This window comes from Mobula birostris, chromosome 2 (assembly GCF_030028105.1).
Source record: "Mobula birostris isolate sMobBir1 chromosome 2, sMobBir1.hap1, whole genome shotgun sequence".
NCBI classification, from domain to species: Eukaryota; Metazoa; Chordata; class Chondrichthyes; order Myliobatiformes; family Myliobatidae; genus Mobula; species Mobula birostris.
The window spans coordinates 132,160,081-132,184,111 of record NC_092371.1 but is presented as its reverse complement, the minus strand read 5'-3'; the positions used below and the strand labels follow the sequence as shown (position 1 = coordinate 132,184,111).

The 24,031-nt window shown below is 41.2% G+C and overlaps 1 protein-coding gene across 4 annotated transcripts in view; it reads left to right on the top strand.

The window, feature by feature from the left end:
• Nucleotides 1-24,031, top strand: part of mia3 (MIA SH3 domain ER export factor 3) — a 114,796-nt gene that overhangs the window by 86,021 nt on the left and 4,744 nt on the right. For all 4 annotated transcript variants that reach the window (XM_072248389.1, XM_072248381.1, XM_072248397.1 and 1 more), the window contains exons 16-25: nucleotides 2,382-2,434; nucleotides 2,523-2,613; nucleotides 3,014-3,152; nucleotides 7,164-7,265; nucleotides 11,177-11,237; nucleotides 14,480-14,515; nucleotides 16,981-17,048; nucleotides 18,303-18,427; nucleotides 21,392-21,532; nucleotides 21,637-21,753. In XM_072248389.1, coding sequence (XP_072104490.1) covers nucleotides 2,382-2,434; nucleotides 2,523-2,613; nucleotides 3,014-3,152; nucleotides 7,164-7,265; nucleotides 11,177-11,237; nucleotides 14,480-14,515; nucleotides 16,981-17,048; nucleotides 18,303-18,427; nucleotides 21,392-21,532; nucleotides 21,637-21,753 — 933 coding nt within the window. The remainder of the gene's footprint in view (nucleotides 1-2,381; nucleotides 2,435-2,522; nucleotides 2,614-3,013; nucleotides 3,153-7,163; nucleotides 7,266-11,176; nucleotides 11,238-14,479; nucleotides 14,516-16,980; nucleotides 17,049-18,302; nucleotides 18,428-21,391; nucleotides 21,533-21,636; nucleotides 21,754-24,031) is intronic.

Below are 24,031 nucleotides of genomic sequence, written 5' to 3'. Positions count from 1 at the left end.
TCGGCATATGATGTGGTATTGATAGTATAGAAAATTACAGGGCTATCTTGATCAGCAAGGTGTGTGAGCTGAGGCTTTCAATCTTGATAGATATGAGATACTTCAGGAAGGGGGTGGTGGACATGTTTCTGTTTCCATCAACAGTGCTGAGGTTGAGAACTTCAAGTTCAAGATGATCAATTGTCTGTCCTTGTCCAATCATATAGATGCCACGGCCATGGAAGCTCACCAACATGTCTGCCTCCTGAGTGGGCTGAAGAAATTTGGCATGATCCTGTCCGTACTTACCAATTTTTGTTGATGCTTCATAGGAAGCATCATATTTCGATGTATCTTGGCTTAGTGTGGTGACTGCAGAGTGTGGACACAGCTAGCATATCATGGCTCCCGATACTTCTCACTACTTTAGTAAAGCAACCAACATAATCAGACCTCACCCACCCTGGAGGTTCTCTCTTCTCTACTCTCCCATTGCACAGAAGATACAGAAGCCTAAAAGCCTGTGCCATTTGGCTCAAGGACAGCTTCCACCTGGACTGATTTACAAGAAGAGGTTGCGTAGACTAGGACTTTATTAACTGGAATGTAGGAGTTTGAAGGGTGACCTTATAGAGATGTGTAAGATCGAAGATCTTGTTGGGGCATAGACAGAGTAAAAGCACAGATGCCAAAAACAAGAGGGCTCAGGTTTGAGATCAAAGGCAAGAGACTTAAAAGGGACAAATAAGGGCAGCAGCTTCATGCAAAGGACATTTGGAGTAAGATGCCAGAATCAGAGGTTCAGGTGGGTGTATTAGCAACATTTAAAAGCCATTTAGATCAGTACTTGGATAGAAAAGATTTGGAGAGCTACGGGCCAAATGCTGGCAGATGGGACTAGCTCACTGGACAACACTGTTGGCATGGACAGGTTAGACTGATAGAGGGCCTGTTTCAATGTTGTAAACCAATGATTCCTAATTAATCTAATCCCTCTTCCTCACACGTTGACCATATTCCTCCTTTGGGAACCTTTCATATTTAGATAGCATCTAATTTTTAACACTTCATCCTTCCCTCCACTCCCCTAATAAACCAAGCATCTTGAAATAACTTTAGGTTCTTTTTTGCCGTTCTGAGGCTTTTTTCTCACAATAAGCTGCAATGAAGTCAGGCTGATGTACACAGATTATAATATTTTAGTTTATTTTTAACGAGCATTAAAATTATGCATCCATGTTACCATGTTTACCACTGAATGTACAAAGTACCCTTTCTGGTCTATGCACAGTTTGTCCAGTGCGAAGGTGGCATTATGGGACCTAACTACCCCATTGTCTGTCAGAACTTGGGCAGAGGAAAAGCAACAATCACAAAATAAAATCTATTTGAAAACCAAAAGCAAAATATTGTATGTACTAGAAATCTGAAATAAAAACTTTGAAACTTGGAAATATTTCTGAAGTCAAACAGCATCTATGGAGGGGAAAAAGGTAATTGTATCTTCCACCCATGTCATGAGAAGTACTGATAATAGGTCAGTGACGTGAAATATTACCTGTTTCTCCACCAGCTGAAGATTCCTTGTATCGTGTTTTAACGTTTCAAATCACATGTTGATTCCTGAATGGAGAATCATGGTAGATCCTAGAATTTGTAACCTGGGGCAGAAGGAAATTATGTTGAGTCTTAAAGAATATTAGTTAGACTGCCAGCCCTACTAAACAATATTAGTAAGGCTGGCAGTTTTGGAAGCACGTTTCTTCCTCATTTGGAAAGCTGTCAATTTAAGTACTCCAGGGTCTAGAATGGATAATTCTGCTGTGGCCATGATGCAGCATCTTGAGTTTGCGGCACTGTCGAGGAGCTCCAGCCAGCCTTAAAGTTGGGATATTTTCTCTCCAGGTGGGCCGGGTGAGCATTTACAGATTCTCTAAGGAACCATTTTTCTCCAGTGCTAGAGAATTATCTCTTTCAACCCTGAAATGTGAAAATAATTGTTGCTGTCATTATTATTGATGGAATTTTTTATGTACCGATATTAATGTGTTGCCTGGTAGTCACTGTCTCTTCACTTTGGTAATTCATTGCACCCAAGGTGCTGACAGTAGTATGAAGTAAATTAAGTCATTTAATTTATTTACTGAGATACAGCGTAGAACAGGCCCTTCTGGTCTTTTGAGCCGCACCATTCTGCATCCCCCGATTTAACCCCAGCCTAGTCACAGAACAATTTACAGTGACCAGGTAACCTCCCACCCTGTACGTCTGTGAGAGAAACCGGAGCACCCGGACAAATCCCATGCAGTCACGGGGAGAATGTACAAACTCCTTACAGACAGCAGTGGGATTATTGTATTCAGTCATTCAATATTTTGTTTACAGTTTTTGCTTTCTTTTAGATAAAAACAAGAAGACAAAGATGAAGATACAACAAATGATGGACGTTTCAAGGGTGAGTTAAAGGGAAAACATCTGTGTTTGATCGTCGCTATTTGATGGCTTGATGTACAGGAGTGTCATTGACTCTTTGTGCTCATCAGGTAAAAACCACATTGAAGATCATTGAAGAGGAAAAAGAGCATTTCCAAGCCAAGCTGACAGATGAAATAAAAGCCAGACATGAACTGGAGGGTAAGATGTGTTTTTGTTTGGTGTGACTAGGTGGAGGTTTAATCATGTAACCAAAATCAATAAGTTGATAAATTTGACTTAACATTTTCTTCATTAATGGGAGAAAGGCTGACTTTAGCTCCTCTATTAACATAACAGAGTGGAAGTTAACTTTCTTTACCTGTTTTGCCTGTTTCACCTGTCCTGTTTGTAAATGCAGAGCTGCTTGGAGAGATATTTCTTGACCACTTTATTGTTGGGTTTTCTTACCATTTTCCTCTACTACTTCTGTAACTCGAGTTTCATGACGATAAGATGGAGTTTGAAAACATGAAGGAAACTGCTAGATATACTACAACTGTGTATACCTGTTTTTGTCAGGTATATTCTGGCAATTTACTTTCATTTATTTCTTGCGCAGAGCAAATTAAACAACTTGAACACAACTTTGCAGCCACCGAGACAGAGAAATCAAGGCTGGAGAATGAATTTAAAACAATGCAACAGAAGTTGGAAATCCTGACGGAGCTCTACCACCAGAAGGAGATGGCCCTACAGAAGTATGTCAGCAGTATATTTGAGACTTGAGTACAGATGGTGGTGGTGGGGCGGCGGGGAGTGCGAGGAAAGTAAGATGGGATCTTTTTCATATCACATCACAGGGGTGTTTGACATACAGTATTATGAATGAACAGTATAGTGGAAGTTTGGAAGTTTGGTTCCAGTGCTGAGGAGTGCGATTAAAGAATTTCCCATACTGAAGAATGCCCTCTTTCATGTAAATCCCTGCCTCTTACCTAAATCCCCACTGTGCCTCTGGTGATTTGATTGGTGAGGGTAAGACTTCCTTATTAGGCTTCTCAATGAAGGGCAGGGTTGCCTTTTTGCTATGTAATGTTGATGCACGTGACCAACTTCTGACAGCAGTGAAAAGGAGTTGAGTTCTGAAGGAAAATAGAAGCCAAAACTCCTAGCAAGTTGGTGTATAGCTCAAAGATTCCAAAGACCTTAAGATATAGGAGCAGAATTAGGCTAATTGGCCCATCAAGTCTGCTGCGCCATTTCATTATGGTTGATCCAATTTTCTTCTCAGCCCCAATCTCCTGCTTTCTCCCTGTCCAATCATACCCTGACCAATCAAGAATCTATCAATCTCTGCCTTAAATATACATAAAGACTTGGCCTCCACAGCTGCCTGTGGCAAAGAATTCTACAGATTCACCACTCTCTGGCTAAAGAAATTCCTCCTCATCTCCATTCTAAAAGGATGCCCCTCTATTCTGAGTCTTAGAGTCTCCCACCATTGGGGACATTTTCTTGACATTCACTCTGTTAAGGTCTTTCACCATTCCATGTGGAACTGTAACTTTTCACCTGAGATTTATTGAGTATTAGCTTCAGGCCCATGGTCAGGAAGGCAGTTGCATTCAGGGTGTTGAAAGGAGCTTGGTTTGTGATGCATTTTGCTGATTTGCCTGGTAGGATTCCATCACCAACGATTCTTATCACCTTCAACTTCATATAACATCAACTTTAAATTTCATATATACTCAGAGACCACTTTATTAGTGTATGTTCATGGTCTTCTGCTGCTGTAGCCTATCCACTTCAAAGTTCAACATGTGCATTCAGAGATGGTCTGCTGCACACCACTGTTGTAACACGTAGCTATTTGCATTGCAGTTACCTTTCTGTCTGCTGAATTAGTCTGGCTATTCTCCTCTGAGTTCTCTCATTACTGGGGTCTATGGCATAAAGGTTGGAACCCCTGCTCTAGAGACTGCTGTGCGTGAAAATCCCAGGAGATCAGTGGTTTCTGAGATGCTCAAACCACCCCATCTGGCATCAATTGTTCCATGGTCAGTCACTTAAAACAGATTTCTTCCCATTCTGATGAATGGTCTGAACAACAATTAAACCTCTTGACCGTGTATGCATTCTTTTATGCATTGAATTGCTGCCACATGATTGGCTAATTAGATTTTTACATTAACGAGCAGTTGTGCAGTGTACTTAATAAAGTGGCCACTGAGTTTTGGGTCAGTGTCTGGTTCAAGGACTTTGATCTAAAATGCTATATCTGTGTTACTTTTTATGTCAATTCTAGGTGAAAAGCTGACAATGGGGTGTGGTAGAAATTGAAATGTTTGCAAGAAATAACCTGCCGTATACCTTGGTGAGATTGGCTATCGCATCTCTTGGTGGCATAATTGTTTACAAGGGGAAGCAATTCTTCCAAAACCCGTTCCTCAATTGTGGAGAAGTTGAATAGTCCCAAAAGTAGCACTGGGGCATCGCAGTACATGACAAATCAGAATAGGTTGGCTGACAGAGTGAATCAAATGTACATTGCTACAGAGGAGAGGTGTAGAATTAATGTTCCGCTGCATTCTTTCTATTGTTTCAAACTTAGTCATGTTACATCAAAATTCTCAGTGGTTATTGGCATGTGATTGTATTTTTAATTTTTAGGGTTTTTGGCATTTGCAGCAAGTTCTACATTTGTTGCCCTACCTTAGTTGCCCTGAGAAGGTGGTGAGTTGCCATTTGAATTGCCAGTTGTTCTACTGATAGCACTCTCAATGCTGTTGAGTTTCAGGGCTTAAACTCAATACCAATTTTGGATGACTTGCTTATAAGTGGTATATCCATGCACTTGCCAGCTTTATCCGTCTTGGAGAGATGGTGTGGTGGAAGAACTGAATTTTTGAGTGGATGGGCTGTTGTATCCAGAATGATGACAAGATTCAAGTGGTGAAACTGTACAATCCACATAAATAGAGGGTATTGCTTACTTGTGGCTTGTGGAAGATAAATAGACTTTGAATGTCAAAAGGCGAGTCAAGTAAGTGCAGGGTACCCAGCCTGCACTTTCTGCAAATGAAATTGGTTCATTGTGTATTCTTCACTGATCATCACTATTGCTGACCTCATGGAAGGGTGATCATTGATGAAGAAACTGAGCTGTCTCCTAGTGCCATGGCCTTTGCTAAAACCAGTGCTTTCTTAATACCTCTGGAGGATCAAATTGATAGGAGACCATCTGGGGCAAGTGTTGCAATTTAAGTGCCAGTGTCAAATATTTGTGAGGAAGGGTATGCATGGTCAATTGAGCTGTGTCAGATTAGGTGTGTTGTATATCAATGCTAGTTGGTCTCTACAGTTTTAGCATTCTGCTCTAAATTTGGTATTTTGTTACATCTGAACAGCTGATTTAGCCACATTTCAAGCCTCAGTAAGGAAGGCAGATGCATTAGATACAACTGTGGGAGCAGAAATTAAAGGAATGGTCTTTTGTAACCATGTTCTTCTATCTTGACTTTACTGAGGGTTAGGTGAGACTTTATTGTACTTAGACAATGATAACCTTGCTTTGAACATTCTCTGAATTGGTTTGGTAGAGCTTTCAGTCTTGGAACTTAAGATATGAAAGTAGGAGTAGATAGCTCAGCTTCTCATGCTACCTCCTTGATTCAATGAGTTCGTGGCCGATCTGACATCTCAACACACTTTCCTGCACTGACTTTGATTCCCTTAATGTCTGAAAATCCTATTGTTGATGGTGGGATGTGGAGTCAGGTTAGGGAAGGATCTGTCTTTTAATAGCTTCATCCCCATGGAGCTATTTTGTAGATAGAAACTGTTTGGCAGTGGAACCCCTGAGCTAGTTCTTTCGGTGTGATAAGGCTCATTGTAATTGCCCTGGCTGAGGGCAAATTTGGCACAGGTTGAGAAATGAATGTGGGGTTGCTCTTGACATTGACCTCAGTGCAGCAGCATAGTGTTACTGACTCTTTGTAAGAAGCTGGCTAATCTCGCTTAACTCCATAGCCAGTTGGAACAACTTTACTTCTTTCTCAGAAAGAGTGTGTTGTCATTGGAGAGAGTCCAGGGGAGGTTCACGAGGATTCTGGGAATGAAAGGGTTAACATATGAGGAGTACTTCACAGCTTTGGGCCTATACTCATTGGAATCGTGGGAATTGCATTGAAACCTACCAAATGTTGAAAGGACTAGATAGGGTGGATGTGGAGAGGATGTTTCCTGTGATGGAGGTATCCAGAACTTGAGGTTACAGCCTTAAAATTGAGGGGTGACTCCTTTAGAACAGAGGTAAGGAGGCATTTTTTTAGCCAGAGAGTAGTGAATCTGTGGAATACTCTGCCACAGACTATGGGGGAGGCCAAGTTTGTGTGTATATTGAAGGCAGAAGTTGATCGTTTCTTGATTGGTCAGGGCATAAAAGGATATGGTGAGAAGGCAGGTGTATGGGGTTGAGTGGGATCAGGGATCAGGCATAGTGGAATTGGGAGCAGACTCGATGGACTGAATGGCCTAATTCTGCTCCTATGCCTTATGGTCGTAATGGCTTTGTATGGACTGTTGTCCATCTGGTGCAAAGAACACCATATTGTGCTTCCTCCAGCTGAGAACGTAGGAACTGCCAGTGTAATGCCGTAGACGAGGAGATGATACCAGAATGTCCAGCATTTCCTGTCTTAAAGTTGGTATCAGTTTGACTTGTTACTGGGGCCATTAATTCAGCGTTCCTTCCTCTTTTCCTCTCACAGGAAGCTATCTGAAGAAGAGTGTCAGCGTCAGGAAAAGGAGCTGAAGCTTTCTGTAGCTGACGAGAAGGCACTTCAGGCACTTGAGGAAGTGAAAATGTACAAGTGAGTGGCTCTATCACTTTAGTTCATTCATGCTGAGAGAGTGCATTATACAGGTTTCCCCGCTAATCCGGCGTTTGTAAGCCGGAATGTCGTAAAGCGAATAAGCAATTACCATTTATTTATGGGAAAAATTTTTGAGCGTTCCCAGACCCAAAAATAACCTACAAAATCATGCCAAATAACACACAAAACCTAAAATAACAGTAACATATAATAAAAGCAGGAATGATATGATAAATACACAGCCTACATAAAGCAGAAATACTTTTCTGCACTGTCTAGCACAGCGAAAATCTCGCGGAAACGCTCTTGGTTTTGCCTTATAGGACGTGGCGGCATTCAAGCATCCTTCTGTGATTAAAATTTAATTTGGAATTCCCAATTTACATGTGAGATGACCGTACCTGGTTGATTATTGAAGATCTGTGCTAATCAATTGGCTGGAGTATTTACGGACATCTTCAACCTCTCACATTGGCAGTCTGAGGTACCCATCTGCTTGAACCAGGCATTAATCATACCAGTACCCGAGAAGAATGCAGTAACCTTCCTTGATGACTATCATCCAATGGTGCTTGAATCCACCATGAGAGGTTGATCATCAAGCATACCAGCTCCTGCCTACAGGTAACCTTGAGCTGCTCCAATGTGCCTACCGTCACGAGATTAAAAGCAGATGCCATTTCATTGACTCTTCTGTCTGCTCTGGAACACCCGGACAATGAAGATGAATACACCTGGACTTCATTGACTATAGCTCAGCGTTCAACACTCATCGCCTCCAAACTCATTACAAAGCTGCAAGACCTGGGCCTCAGTATCTCCTTGTGGAACTGAGTCCTCAGTTTTTCCCTGTTGGTAGACCCCAGTTAGTACAGATTGGCAAAAACATCTCCTCCACACTCAGCACAGTGACATTGCAGGCTTTGTGCTTAGGTCCCTCTGCCGGCTCTACTCGCTGTATGCTTGTGATTATGTGGCAATGTGTAGCTCCAATCCAGCTGACAGTGCCATTGTTATTGGCCAAATTATAGGTGGTGTTGAATGGAAGGGAGATTAAAAATCTGGTTGATTGGTGCCTGAACAACAACATTTCACTCAACAAAAAACAAGCTGATTATTGATTACAGGAGGAAGCTTTAGGTCCATGAGCCAGTCCTCATTAGGGGAACAGAAGTGGATCTGTACTGGAATCAGCATGTAAGTGTCATCTCAAAGACGGCATGACAGCACCTCTACTTTGTTAGAAGTTGGTGTAGATTTGGCATGTCATGAAAAACTTGGACAAGTTTCTATCGGTGCACGTTGGAAAGTATCTTATCTGGTTGCATCACAGCCTGGTATGGAAACACCAATGCCCAGGAACAGAAAAAGGCTACAGAATGGTAGAGTGTGGTATTCACTGGCAAAAGCCCTCCCCATAATTGAGTACATTTACATGGAGCACTGCTACACAGAAGGACCATCCAGGCCATCTCTCTACTACCATTGGGTAGGAGGTACAGAAGCCTTTAGTCCCAAACCATCGGGTTCGGAATTATTACTCTACAACCGTCAGGCTCCTGAACCGGTGTGGATAACTTCACTGAGTACAACTCTCAACTGATTCTGTGACCTGCAGTCGCTTTCGAGCATTCTTTACAACTCGTGTGTTCTCAGTATTATTTTTATTTGAACAGTTTGTCGTCTTTTGCTTTGTTTATGTATACTTTTTGTAAAGTTTTATTGTATTTTACCTTGTAAATGCCTGCAAGACACTGAATCCCGTGGTAGTGTATAGGTTCACATGTGTACTTTGATAAATTTATTTTACAATTTAAAGATGGGTGGCATTGTGGATAGTGTAGATATTGCTATAGAACACAGCAGGATGTAGATCAGTTGCAGATGTTGGCCAAGAAATGACAGATTGAGTTTAATCTGGGCAAGTATGAGGCGTTAAGCCTTGGGAGGTTAAATGTAATGGGGAAGGTATATAGTTAATGATGGGATCCTCACAGAATTAATATATAGAGGCATCTGTTGTAACAAGTCTTTCAAAGCACCCTGAAAGTGTTCACACACGTTGGAGGGTGATAAGGTGTATGGCATGCATGCCATTATTGGTCGAGGTATTGGGTTTAGGAGTCAGGAAGTTATAATGCAGCTTCATAAAGCTCTTGCTAAAGCTGCATTCAATTCTGGTTGCCACTGTTCAGAAGGACGTGGGGGCTTTGGAGTAGGTTCAGAAGGTGCTGACTGGATTAGAGGCCATGGCACCATAAGAAGAGGATGGACAAAGCTAGGGTTATTTTCTCTGAAGTTTGTAGACTATAAGGGGCATAGAAAGAGTAGGCAGCCAGTATCTTTCCCAGAGCTAACATGCCTAACAGCAGAGGACATGCATTTTAATGTGAGGGAGGGAAGTTCAAAGAAGATGTGTAGGGCAAGTTTTTTTTCACAGAGTGATGGCTGCCTGGAATGCACTGCAAGGGATGGTGGTGGGGCCAGTTACAATAGAGGTGTTTACGAGGCTCTTAGTCACATAAATATGTGAATGGAAGGATAATGGACTATGTACAAGTAGAAGGGATTAGTGAAATTAGATGTCATTAGCTCACCACAACATTGAATGCCTGTTCCTGTGCGATACTGCTCTGTGTCAGTGTGAATTGAGGTGTGACATTGCAGAACTCATAGTGGCTGCTGTAATCTTCTGTAACCACGTGATCGGGCAGTCTGGCTATTTTTAAAAATCTTGTCCAACAGATTACACTTTCAGCAGTGCAGCTGTTATTGTGGGTTACATGCTCATAGAGTCATAGAACACCATAGCACAGAAGCAGGGCCTTCGGCCCATCTAGTCTGTGCTGAATCATTAACCTAGTCCCATCGACCTGCACCTGGACCATAGCCCTCCATACCCTCCTCATCCAAGTACCTATTCAAATATCTCTTAAATGTTGAAATTGACCCTACATCCATCACATGCTGGCAGATCATTCCACACTCACCATCCTCTGAGTGAAGAAGTTTCTCCTCGTGTTCCCCTAAAACATTTTATCTTTCATCTTTAGCCCTTGACTGCTAGTTCTACTCTCACCCAACCTCGATAGAAAAAGCCTGCTTGCATTTATCCATTCTAAACATCTCATAATTTTGTATACCTCTATCAAATCTCTCTTCAATCTTCTACGCTCCAGGGAATAAAGTCCAAGCCTATTCAATCTTTCCCCATAACTCATGTCCTCCAGACCCTGCAACATCCTTGTAAATTTCCTCTGTACTCTCAATCTTGTTTACATCTTTCCTTTAGGTAGTGACCAAAACTGTGCACAATACTCCAAATTAGTCCTCACCACATCTTATACAATTTCAACGTAACATCCCAACTCCTGTACTTAATACATTGACTTATGAAGGCCAGTGATGTCAAAAGTTTTCTTTGTGCCCAAATCTTTGTTGTGGATCTTGGATTTGCTTGTACTTTCGAGTGCATTTTATATGATGTTTCTACTGTTGGTGTGCGCTTTCTTGTGATGCGGCTTTTTCTGCAGCCCGTACAATTTCGTAGACCTTTGTCATCAGAGTATCTAACCCAAGTTTCTCCAGTGTCTCAAAACCACAGCGCACAGGTTTGGTCTCACAGCCTGTATCTCTGTTGACTCCTTGCCCTTTAGTTTTCTTTGAATAAATGAAGTTCACACATGCAGTCCAATCTGCAAAAATATTTTTTAATCAAACTCAACTTTCACTCAGTTTCAAAATTAAAGTTATTTTATGGGGGAACCACTCGTCTTTATTTGCAACATGGTTATATAAAATATGATCCAAAAGAATCTTCCTTGAATTATCTTTGTTGTAAAGCTTTTTGCTTGTTTTGTTTGTTTTCCTGTGTGCTGACTTTACTAATTCTCTTTTAAACTTACTAGACAAAGAATTCAGGAGGTGGAAGAAGAGCTGCAGAAAACTGAGAGATCATTCAAGAATCAGGTAGGTGGACAGGGTGCCTGGTTATGCACGCTCAGTGATGTGTTTGGGGCGTTTTAAAGTGTTTTGCAGTAGTTGGTGCTACTGGATGAATATTGTAGCATTCACAACAAAAGTGCCAGGCAATTGTGGTTTCTTCCCAGAACAGCTCCTGATCTCTGGTACGCCCTGTTAACATTGCTGATAACACTGCATCAACATCCTTAGGGTCACTGTTGAGACTGGCTAAAACTGAGCCAGCTGTAACAGGGAAATGTCTTTATTCACACAGCAGCCTCCAGGAGAATCCAATCTCACTCTCCTGACACAATGTTTTATACTCCTTCGACGCAAAGATAACAATAAACAATTAACTACAGCTTCAATTGCTGCAATCACCTACTTTAACATTTGGAATATAGTCGGTAAAATTTACAGAATTATATATTTACAATTCCAACAATAAGAACCCCTTTGAATATTTAATACCAGCATCTGTTCCAGAAGCCAGGCATCCACAATATACTCTTTTAGTTGCAGTGTTGAAGGATGTCTCCATGAATATACAACGAACTAGAAGATTAAGTGACCCTGTTGGATGTTGTTGCCCTTCAGGACCACTAACCCCTCAGTGAGAACTAGTGCATGTTCTCTTGACACCGCAGTGTTTGTGGTTGTAGATGTCAGCTGTAGCAGTTGCAAGTGAGAATACTTGGTGATTCTTTTGGGAGCTGCACACAAAACATCACCCCTCTCTGGTGCATCAAACAGTGTTTGAGAAGCGCAACACCAGTCAAGACAAATGACATTGGATGCACCATTCTAAAATATTCACTCCCTTCAGTGTACCCAGTCTACAAAATGCACTGCGGGTACCAGTCTAGGACATCTGGCATCTCTGATATTTGTGTTCCTTTCTACCAGCAACTCAGTGCATTAAAATGCCACCTACTGGTTCTGCTCCAAGTTATTTACTATCCTGACTTAAAAATATGTTGTTGTGCATTTATTTTTGGGTAGATCTGAACCCTGAAACTAGTGTCAGTACTGTGGGAGCATTTCTGCCAGAACCCTAGAGTTCAAGAAGGTGTTCAACATTACCACCTCAAGGACAGTCAAAGAATAGAAAATAAATTTTTATTTTGCCAGTGGCATGCACACCCTGAAAATTATTTGTGGCTTTTATTGAGGATCCTGTAGAAGTGCTATCGGTTAAACTGTAGGTAATTTTTTTAAAATTTTGCAATTGATAGTTTATTGGCAGTGATTAGCCAAATTAGATTTTGCTTTTTATTTAAAGTCGTGATTTTTTTTGTAAGTCGCTTTGACAGTTAAACTGTTTTTCCATATAACAGTGAAACCGAATGCACCCAACCACATCTGACAATTACTTAAATGAGTAAGACATAAGGGATAATGGCTATTCTTTGCATCCTCACAGTGAGTAGGACTAGAAAACTGGAGAGTGGCAAATGTTATTCCTTTGTTCAAGAAAGGCAGCGTGGATGATCCTGGGCATTATAGATGAGTGAGTCTTAGATCAGTAGTGGGCAAAATATTGGAGAGAATTCTCAGAGACAGGATTTAGATAAATTGGAGAAGCGTGGACTGACTTAAGGATAGTCAGCATGGCCTTGTGAGGAGCCTGATCAAACTTTTCAAGTTAGAGTCAAAACAAACTGATAAAAGTGGAGTGGTGTATATAGATTTTAGTAAGGCATTTGACAAGGTTCCCGTGGTAGGCTCATTCAGAAAGTCAGGAGGCATGGGATCCAGGGAAACTTGGCTGTGTGTATTTGGAATTGGCTTGCCCACAGAGGCAGAGGGTGGTAGTAGATGGAGTGTATTCTGTCTGGAGGTCAGTTACTAGTGGTGTTCAGCAGCGATCTGTTGTGGAACCTCTGATCTTTGTGATCTGTCTAAGTAACTTGGATAAGGAAGTGGAAGGGTGAATTAGTAAGTTTGCAAATGATACAAAAGGTTGATGGTGTTGTGGACAGTGTCGAAGGTTGTAGATTACACAGTGGGACGCTAATAAGATGCAGAGCTCGGCTGAGATGTGACAGATGGAGTTCAATCTGGAGGTGTGTGAAATGATATATTTTGGAAGGTTGAACTTAAGGCAGAGCAGAAGATTAATGGCAGGATTCTCGGCTCTGTGAGGGGATAGAGAGACCTTGGGATCCACATCCATAGATCAGTGGTTAAGAAGGCATATAGTGCGTTGGTTTTCACTAGTCATGGGATTGAGTTCAAAAGCTGTGAGGTAATGCTGCAGCTCTATCACTTCTGATTTCCTCGTTAAAGGAAGAATATGGAGGCTTTAGTGAGGGTGCAGAGGAGATTTACCAAGAAGCTGCCTGTACTAGAAGGCATGGCTTCTGAAAATAGGCTGAGCAAACTTGGCTTTATTTAGAGCAAAGGACAATGAGATGACCTGTTAGTGGTGTACAAGAGGTGTGGATCAAGTGGATAGCCAGAGACCTTTTCCATGGCAGAAACAGCTAATTCAAGGGAGCATAATTTTAAGATGATTTGAGGAAAGTATAGGGAGGGGAAGTGATGTCAGAGTTCAGTCCTTTACACAGGGAGTGGTGGGTGCGTGGAATGCTCTGCCGGGGTGGTTAGAGCAAATACATTAGGGGCATTTAAGAGACTCTTGGATAGGCAAATGGATGATAGAAAAGTGGAGGATTTTATAGGAGGGAAGGGTTAGATTGATGGATTAGGTTTAAACATTGGCACACTTTGGGCTGAAGGCCTGTACTGTGCTGTTACATTCTATGTTCAGTTACTCTGAACCAGTGAGCTGTATAGGTAATGAGCAAGATAGAAGCTGTACACAATAATTAAAAAGAATATTGACCTGTGGGACACCATTAAGAAGAACCTTCATAGGTTTATGAAAGACAGAGGAAAAAACTATTGACTAGGAATGAGGCTGTTTTTTTTTCTTTAATTAATTTTTATTCCTTTATTAGAGCTGGAGTTACTGAACTTGGATTTGTTCAGCAGGGATCTTCAGGAAGTGGATATTGACAGGCTGGATGGTTCTTTTGCAGCCTACCTGTATACAGCCACCCACCCTAAGCTCTGAATACCCGGTGGTAGCGGTGGCTTACTGATTTAGTGTGGTGCACTAATAGAAATGTATCAGTTAAATATTTTCCCTCTTTCTATACTGAACTCCAAATGGATGCAAGTGATGATTTCTGTTTTTGTTTTTGCCCTTGTTGCATTCTTCAAATTAAGGTTTTGTTTTTCAGATTGCTGCTCATGAGAAGAAGGCTCATGAAAACTGGGTGAGTTTGATGTTTGATACGTTGTCCTGGTGTCCATTGTTTTGGCATTGGTTCTTTATCTTTTGGTTACTGTGCCCAGGAAAGGATGATTATCCTGCAATGTCAGCCTGGCATGGAGAGGTTTTTCAATGTTAAAAGGCACTCTGAAGTGGATTACCAGGAAGTGACCTTAATTACGGAATTTCACTGAAATCCACCAATCTTTGCCTGAAAAATTATCTAACGTTTATTTCCTTTTTGAAGTTTATAATGCAAAGGAAGCATACTGACCATAACTAGAACAAGTTAAACAAAAATAATCCCACTCTCCTGCTTTCCTCCCATCCCCACTATTTGTTTATAATCTTTGTTCTGGTAAAAGGCTCATTTACAAAATGCTGGGACTTAATGACCAATTCTAGCTGGCCTGAACTGAGAAGGCTCTGGAGAATTGAGCACTTTGGTGAGGGTAGACTCACCTAAAGTCAAGAAAGGATATAACAAAAAGGCAAATCACTTCCCCAGTGGACATTAATGAATTAGGTGCTTTGTTTTAATGGCAACCTCTGGTTTCATTCTTGTTCTCAGTCTGGCTTCAGTTCCCTATTTATTTCAAATTTCTGCATATCTTTGTTCTGTATTCTCTGTTTGTTCATGACACTTCCTATGTCCCAATTTTATCACTCACTCAGATGCCTCTCAAACATGACTGATATTTATTTTTGTGCTTTTGTTGTTCTCTTATTTTCACCTCTCTTTGTGAATGAGTAGTTTTACAGGATGCGGAAGGTTTAGAGAGTCATGGGCCAAACCTGGGCAAATGTGACTAGCTTAGGTCGACATGTTAGTCAACTTTGAGTGAGGGCGAAAAGTCCTTTTTTGTATTGTATAAGTATGGCTCTTGTCTTTATTCCTCACCATCTCAAAAGCTTGTGTGTGTTTTTTTTTAATCCCCTTGCCAGCAAAACCATTTGTTTCATTTGACCTCTCTGCTTCTGGAGTCATACAGCACGAAGATAGCCTGTTCAGCTCACCTCACCCACACCGACCAGTGTTTCCCATCACAAAACAACCCAGGCCAGGAGCTGAGAAGTCTCTCAGTGCTAGAAAGTGGGAAATAATACCCGGCAGGGATCACTATTGAAGCTAAAGGCAAGGATTTTGAAATCTTGATATCTTAGCAAGTTAAACAGGTGTATGGAGGAGAGGAAAAACAGGCTGTTCGAATCTGCAGACTAAAGCCAAATAATTATAGCAAAGCGTGCTGTCTTTGGGAGGACTGAGGAGCCCCACTTATTGGCAGAGCAGAGATATCTGGAAATAACTATCCTTGATGATAAAAATAGTGACAGCAGATGATAAATCTATAAACCACTGTGACGTCTGGAAGTATACAACAAATCAAGTCAACTAATAGAGTATCTGTATACTGTGTGGCCTTATTCGCCTGTCTACCTGGATCTGCTGGGTAAACCAGATACAGGGAACCCCTGTTTGTCCCTGCTGTCCTTTTGGGTGATCACCCGTTTCTCCTATATTGTGCACCTCCCAGTATTTTGGTGGTTTCACAGTGTTATGGAACATAGGGTCCAGGACCAGTTTCCTGCCCCCCTGTCCCACCCCACCCCTCCTCTCAATGACTGGCTAATTGCTCATCTCAGGTCCTCTGTTGTGGAGGCTTTGATAATTGCTGCAAATGTTGTGCAGCTTTTCACGTGATGATTACTACTTGCACTATTGTCGTCAAACTCACCATTCAAGCTCTGTGCCAGCATTAAACTCCAGAATCAAACTCTCCACCCAATTATTCTGGAAAAGGGAATTGTTCATTTATCAGGCAGACTGTTCTGACAGATCAAGTTTCCCTTGGTGCTAATTTCTGGTTTGGGATACACTGTCTTTATTTCATCTTTATGTGATAGAATCTAGTTATTGACCCTGGTCATTGATTTTGTACAATGTCTGTGGACTTGTAATAGATATTTGATCTCAGAATTAGAGGTAACTGTGATAAGTTGGAAATCGAGTAATGATGAGGAAATGGGTCAAGTTTTCTCGGGTGGATACTGGGCCACAGCTTTGAGCATATTAATGACAGATAAAACAATAATGTTTTCTTCAAGTTTGTAAGACAAAGGTCATTTGTTAGCTAAATCTTTCATTGGAAAGTGTCAGAATATTATTAAAAATTTGCAGGAAAGGACTGCTGTTCCAGCTCCCGTTGAACCTCTGGGTGCTGCCTAGGTTGGGTTTGGCAGCCACTGCCAGCATGAAGACATGCTTCATTTCCCATTATGAGAGTACTGACTGAGGAATTGGTTCACGTTACCTCTCTACACAGAATGCTGTAGTTACAGCATTGCATTCTTGCATACTTTGTGTGATGGGGATATAAGAACGTTTCAAGAGAAAATACTTGCTATGCATGTAATTCTTAATATGTCTATTTAGACAAAATAAATAGCAAGATGTACTGTTTCTTTCAGTTAAGTGCACGTTCAGCTGAGAGAACACTTACCGAAGAGAAGAGAGAGTCTGCAAATTTAAGGCAAAAGTAAGTTTCTGTGTTGAATTGTGTCCAGTGCTTTGTCTCAATCTGGATCTATGCAGAGGGTGTTGTATCTGACTTAATCAGGAGATGTCAGTGAACTTCCAACAGACATTTGATGGTCTACAGATTAATGCAATTATAAATTATTTTGCAACATTGGAAGCAGATGAGAATGGAAGTGATGAAATGAAACAAATAAACCCAGAACCTCAGCGTGAATGTTATTTATTAATTATAGATAACAATAATACTGTGTACAGGTTTGCAGCAGACTTTCTACTGTAGGCACTTTGAGTTACGTAGTTCAGAGCAGGAAGTCACAGTAAGGCAAAAAAGAGCAAACTGCTGAAGAAACTCAGTGAGTCAAACAGTATCTGGAATTGTGACGTATGGTCCCAGTCCAAACGTCAACCATTTGTTTTTCCACCACAGATGCTGCTTGACTTATTGAGTTCCTCTAGCAGCTTGATTTTTTATGCTGCAGATTTCAACGTTAGCACTCTAGTGTCTATAGTAGGGCAAGATGTTATTCTGGGGATGGAGTTTGGTGTCATAATATGTTGTGGTTATTCAACTGGGATCAAAGTAGTTAGTTAATGGTGTGAGACTTATAATTATGGAGGAGCAAAGGGTGTCAGCTTCTGCTAACCAGTAAAAGCTGGTGCTCAGGGACAGGAATATTTAAAAAGGCCAAATGTGATATTAGGTGGAATTCAGAAATGGTTCAACATTTGTTCAGTCTCCTTCAGACTGGAACCATACTCTGATTTTGGATATGGGGGAGATGAAGCACAGATTTACTACAATAATGCCAAAGCTTGAGAGGGTTAGTCTGAGGATGGTAATGATAAGTAGCCTGTGTTCTCATACAGTTGCATGGCCGAGGGGTGAATTTATTATTTTTTAAATTACCTATTTAAAACTAAGGGTTGAAAATAAAACTAGAAAACTATACAATGAAGTAGAAATACAATGTGAATGAATGCTCCTTCCATTGAGAATGTGGACTGAAGGTGTGTTCAGTCGTGAAATCAGTTTTTCTTACATTGTGTGAAGGATTGATGGACTTTTGTTGGCTGGAACTGCATCAAACCTGTGTAAATTGTAAGATGTATGTAGATGAATGAAATTTACATAAGTTAGTAAATTTTGGCTGTTTAAATTTAGTTTGGCTGATAAACTAGATCTAGTTCACATTGCTTAAAAATCAAGTATTTAGGTGGAATAGAATTGCATGCTTGATCTTTGTTATTGCAGGTTGATCGAATTGAACCAAAAGCTCTCTCAGCTCCAAAGACCTTCGATAATTAAGCCAACGCCAGGCAGGCCTGACAGGCAGGTTCCTCTAGGAGCTCCTCCACCTCTAGGACCAGTACGCAGAGGTGAGGAACCATATGGTTAATCCACCTATGAGAATGAATTGCTTCATATTTGACCATTTCCTCATTTATTTGCCTTGATTTCTGCATTCGAGTCTCTGGATAAGAGCTGTTATTGCATGAACAGTGTGTTTTCATGGGTGTTAGGAACCCAGGCATCTAACAAATCAATTTTAGTGATTGTTAGAGTTTCTTGGTTCCAAATCATTTTCATCAGATAAGCCTCTAACAAGTGAAACTGAGGTAGAGACTGGTAGAAGAGAGAGAGGAGTGAGTAGGGAGACGAGGGAGAGAGAGGGGGAGGGGGGAACAAGTAGATCGCTCAGCAAGTTCCTTCCCTTCACTTGTGAACATCTGGCCTTCAGCAGCTTTAATGCTGCAATTTCCACCTCTGTTGAGGTGAAGTACTGCCCCTGCTCAGTTGCTTTACCTGCTGAGGTGGACTCTGGAAATCAAATTCATGCAGTTTGGTGCATTTTAATCACTTTGAGCCTGACTGCCTTAGGCAGACTTTGCCTTATACTTGATCATCACACACATGTACTTAACAGTAAAAATTATTACATACCATTAATATAATGTGTGCAGGGCAACAAAAGCGGCATCGGGAGAAGTCCTGATTCAGTTTTGAACAACAACAAACAGCAGTCTTTTAGTCTCCAACTCACGATACTATCTTTTGATTAAAAGTTTACAGTACACTGTATTTGTATTTTACTTTTTTGGTTTTTTTGTAAGGGTTAAAAACAGTCAGCATTGTAGACCTGTACTGGTGTTTTTCATCAGTGACGATCTTTACAAACTTGTCAATGCTTCATGATCAGCAGACACTATCTTTAAATTTTTTTTAAATCTTAAAAAAATTTATGCCATGACTTAAATTTCTGCAAGCAGCCTGCTGAGTATTCAGAGTTACCTTAAATTTTCAGTTCACAATGGTAGATACTTGCTTGTTTCATGATCAGCATACCATTAAGCGGCATATGTTCACTCTGATGCTGATGAATCCACTCTTTCAATACACGAATGAGAACTGTCTGTGAAGCACAGAGACCTGTGTATCGCCTGGGAATCTTCCCAGTGCCTTGTGGAATTTTCCAATTGTTATGTCAAGTCAGTGCTCAAAAAAAACAATTGGATTTTGGAGGTTTTCAAATTCTGGAACTTCACATAAGGGATACTCAGCCTGTGCTAAGGAGAAGGTACTTGGGAAGCTGAAAGGTCTAAAGGTAGATAAGATACCTGGACCACATGGACTACACCCCAGGGTTCTGAAAGAGGTAGCCAAAGAGATTGTAGAGGCTCTAGTAGTGCTCTTTCAAGAATCACTAGTTTCTGGAATGATTGTAGAGGACTGGAAAATTGCAAATGTCACTCCACTCTTTAAGAAGGGAGAGAGGCCTTTAAGGGAAAGGCCTCCTTCAGGGAAAATCATGTGTGACAGATCTGTTGGAATTCTGTGATGAAGTAACAGACACAATAAACAAAAGACAGTTGGTGGATGTTGTTTACTTTGATTTTCAGAAGGCTTTTGACAAAGTACCACGCACGAGACTGCTGAACAAGATAAGAGCCCATGGTATCACAGTAAAGATACTAGTATTTATAAAAAGATTGGCTGACTGGCAGCAGGCAGAGAGTGAGAATAAAGTGGGCTTTTTCTGGTTGGCTGCTGGTAACTAGTGGTGTTCCACAGTGGTCAGTATTGGGACCGCTTCTTGTCATGTTAGATATCAATGATTTGGATGATACGAAGATAGGTGGAGGGGCAGGGAGGGTTAAGGGAGTCTTCAGAAGGACTTGGATTAAGAAAATGGGCCAAGAAGTGGCAAATGGAACACAGTGTAGGGAAGTGTATGGTCATGCACCTCATTAGGAGGAATAAAGGCATAGACTATTTCCCATAAAGGGTGCAAATTCAGAAATCAGATGTGGAAGGGGGCTTGAGATTCTTCTTGCAGGATTCCCTAAAGGTTAATTTGCAGGTTGAGTCAGTGGTAAGTAAGGCAAATGCAATGCTAGCATTATTTTCAAGAGGACTAGAATAAAAAGGCAAGGATATAATGTTGAGGCTTTATAAGGCATTGATTAGACTGCATTTTGAATATTGAGTGGTTTTGGGCTCCTTCAGCACTGGCTTTGGAGAGTCTGGAGGAAGTTTACAAGAATGATCCCAGAAATGACAGTATTAATGTATGAGGAGAGTTTGACAGCTCTGGGTCTGTAATTGAGAAGAATGAGGGGGAATCTCATTGAAACCTATTGAATATTTAAATACCTAGATAGAGTAGATGTGGAGAGGATGTTCCCAATAGTGTGGGAGTCTGGAACCAGAGGGCACAGCCTCAAGGGAAGGATGTTCTTGATGAATAGAGATGAGGGGTTTCTTTAGCCAGAGGATGGTAAGCCAATGGTATTCGTTGCCACAGACGGTTGTAGTGACCAAATCATTGTTATCATTTGGTGTATTTAAAGCAGAGGTTGATAGGTTCTTAATCATTTAGGGTGTCAAGGGTTATAGGGACAAGGCAGGAAAATAGGGTTGAGAGGGAAAATAAATCAGCCATGATGGAATGGTGGAGCAGACACTGGGCCAAATGGCCTAATTCTGCTTGGATGTCTTATTGTCAATACCCTGTGGCAAAGAATTTCCATTCCTGTAACTTATGATGAATGTTTCTTGATTGTAATTAAAAGCAAGTTCATTTAATTTAAAATATGATTTGTTCTGGCTCATACACTGTCTAGTCTAAACTGGCAATTTGCCCATGCGTTAACTACCTCTAAGAAGTTGCACTTTTGGATTCATAAACAATTACACTGTGGAAATTATAGATTCATAAAAGATTAGACTGTGGAGTAATCTTCAAACAATTTGCACTCAGACATTTTATTTCTGTGTGACTTGCAGAAACAAATGCTATATGCTAATATGCTGAAATCAAAATGTTGCTTGTTGTATTCCAGCCCCAGTATCTTGTGACGACTCCTATGGGCCACCTCCTGTAAGCACTGGGCCCCCTTCACCCCCCATGATGGTGGAGCTCCTTGTACGGCCACCCTCAGCTAATGCAGGTCGTGGTTTCCCCCGGGACCGGGGGGATGGAGGTAGTGTGTTCAGATGCTACTTCGAGCTGTCATTGCATAATTGCCATTCTGTGAATGTGAATTGGCCAAAATGAAATAACCACATAACAATTTGTAAATTACAGGCCATCGAGTTCCTCCCGGTGCTCTGCCTTCTCGTGAGTGGGTTGGTTCTGGCCCAGATCGGTTAGGGCCTTCTTCTGATCACGGTTCACCACCTCCTCTGTGGGACCGGCGGCCAGGTATTATCACTGTTGACAGCACAATTGAATTGTCTCCACTCCTCCTGGCATTGGATCCCTGCCCCTAGCCACTCACTCTTGTGCAAAAAAGGACAGAGGCAGGGAACTACTGGTCTGGTAGTTTAACAGCTATTATTGGCAATGTATCAATGAAAGAGAATAGCTAATCATTGAAGAAAATTAAATTAGTCAACGTGGATTTATGATAGGTTAAACATGTTTGACAAAACTTTCTCTAATTCTTTGAGGATGTAAGAGGGAGACTTAATAGAGGAGACCTTGTGTTTAGTTGCCAAAGGACATTTGTCAAAGTGCCACATAAGAGGCTGCTACGTAAATTAAGAGCCTATGATGTTGGAAAAAAGTGTGTGAGAGTGGATTGAAAACAAAGTTTGGAAAGCATGGGTCATTTTCAGACTTCAAAGGTGTAACTAGTGGACTATCGCAGGCATCAGTTCTTGGCTGACTATTTTCAGTAATGTCCAGTATGTAAGATTTCCATTTTTGCCAGTGATATATAAAAAATAATTCTGCAATAGGATATAGATTGAAAGAGTGGGCAGAAGACTGGCAACTGGCCTTTATTTAGAGATACAGCATGGAACAAGACCTTCTGGCCCTTCAAGCCACGCCTAATCATGGGACAATTTACAATGACCAGTTAACCTACTAACTGGTACGTCTTTGGACTGTGGGAATAATCTGTGGCACTCAAAGAAAACCCATGCATTCCACAGGGAGTACATACAAACTTCTTAGAGGATGCTGGGATTGAACTCTGGACACCCAAGCTATAAAAGCGTCATGCTAACTGCTACACTACCATGATGCCATGAGGAAGTGTAAGCAACCATCTAAATGGAGAGAGACAAAGTGAGTGAAATAGAGGGATTTGACATGAATAGCAGGCAGCTTCAACAAATTGATAAGACGATTGTACAGGGTGAATTTTCACTGAGAATAGTGCATATAGTTTTGGACGTCTTACCTAACATCAGACAATAACATTGGAGGCAGTACAAAGGAGATTCACCAGGTTAACTCTCGGGATGAGAGGGCTGTCCTTCTAAGAGAGACAAAGTAGTTTGGAGTTGTACTCCTTGGAGTTTAGAAGAATGAGAGGTAACCTTATTCATACACAAACAAGGGGCTTAATTTTAAATGATATGAATCCCCCTCCCCAGGAGAACATGAACAATACAGCACAGCAGCAGTGCACTTAAGTCCACAGTGTTGTGCCAAACCAATTAATTTCGCAATCAAATGGCTAACCAAACTAATCTCTTATGCCTAAACAATGTCCGTATCCTTCCATTTTTTCACATTCATGCACCTATCTGAACTTCTCTTAAAAGTCCCTAATGTTTCTGCTGATACCACCACACCAGGCAGTGCATTCCAAGCACCCACCAGTCTGTGTATATAAAAAAACAAGCAAACTTACCCCTCGTATCTCCTTTGAAATTACCCCCCTCTCACCTTGAATGTATGCTCATTATTATATATTTCAACTTTGGAAAAAGATATCGTCTGTCTACGCTATCTATGCCTCTCATAGTCTTATAAACCTCTCTCAGATCTCCCCTTAGCCTCCACCACTCTAGAGAATACAACCCAACTTTGTCCAACCTCTCGTTATAGCACATGCCCTCAAATCCAGGCAGCATCATGGTAAATCTCTATTGCACCTTTTCCAAAGCTTTGACATCCTTCCTATAATGGGGTGATCAGGATTGTATGCAATACTCCGGGTGTGGCCAAACTAGGGTTTTCTAAAGATGCAACATAACTTCCTTACTTTTAAACTCAGTGCCTCGACTAGAACAAGCAAGCATGTGCCTTCTTAACCACCAATCAACCTGTGCAGCTACTTTCAGGGAGCTATGAACTTGGATTCCAGATCCCTTTGCTCATCAACATTATTGAGGATCTTGATCAGTGTGCTGTCTCTTTGCATGTGACCTATCAAGGTACAACAGTTAATGTTTGGCTGGGTTAAACTGCTCCTGCCATTTCTCTTCCCATATCTGTAACTGATCTTTACTCTTCATAGATTTCAGCACAGGAACAATGTTGTGCTGAAGTAATTAAACCAATAATTAATGCTTAACTAGACTAATCCTTCTGTTGACATAATGTCCATGTCCTTTCATTCTCTGCTTGTCGAAGAGCCTCATAAATGCCTTATCACATTTGCCTCCACTATCACTCTTTTAAAGAAATATTGCCCTGCACCTCTCCTTTGAACTTACCCCACTCACCTTAAATCCATGCCCTC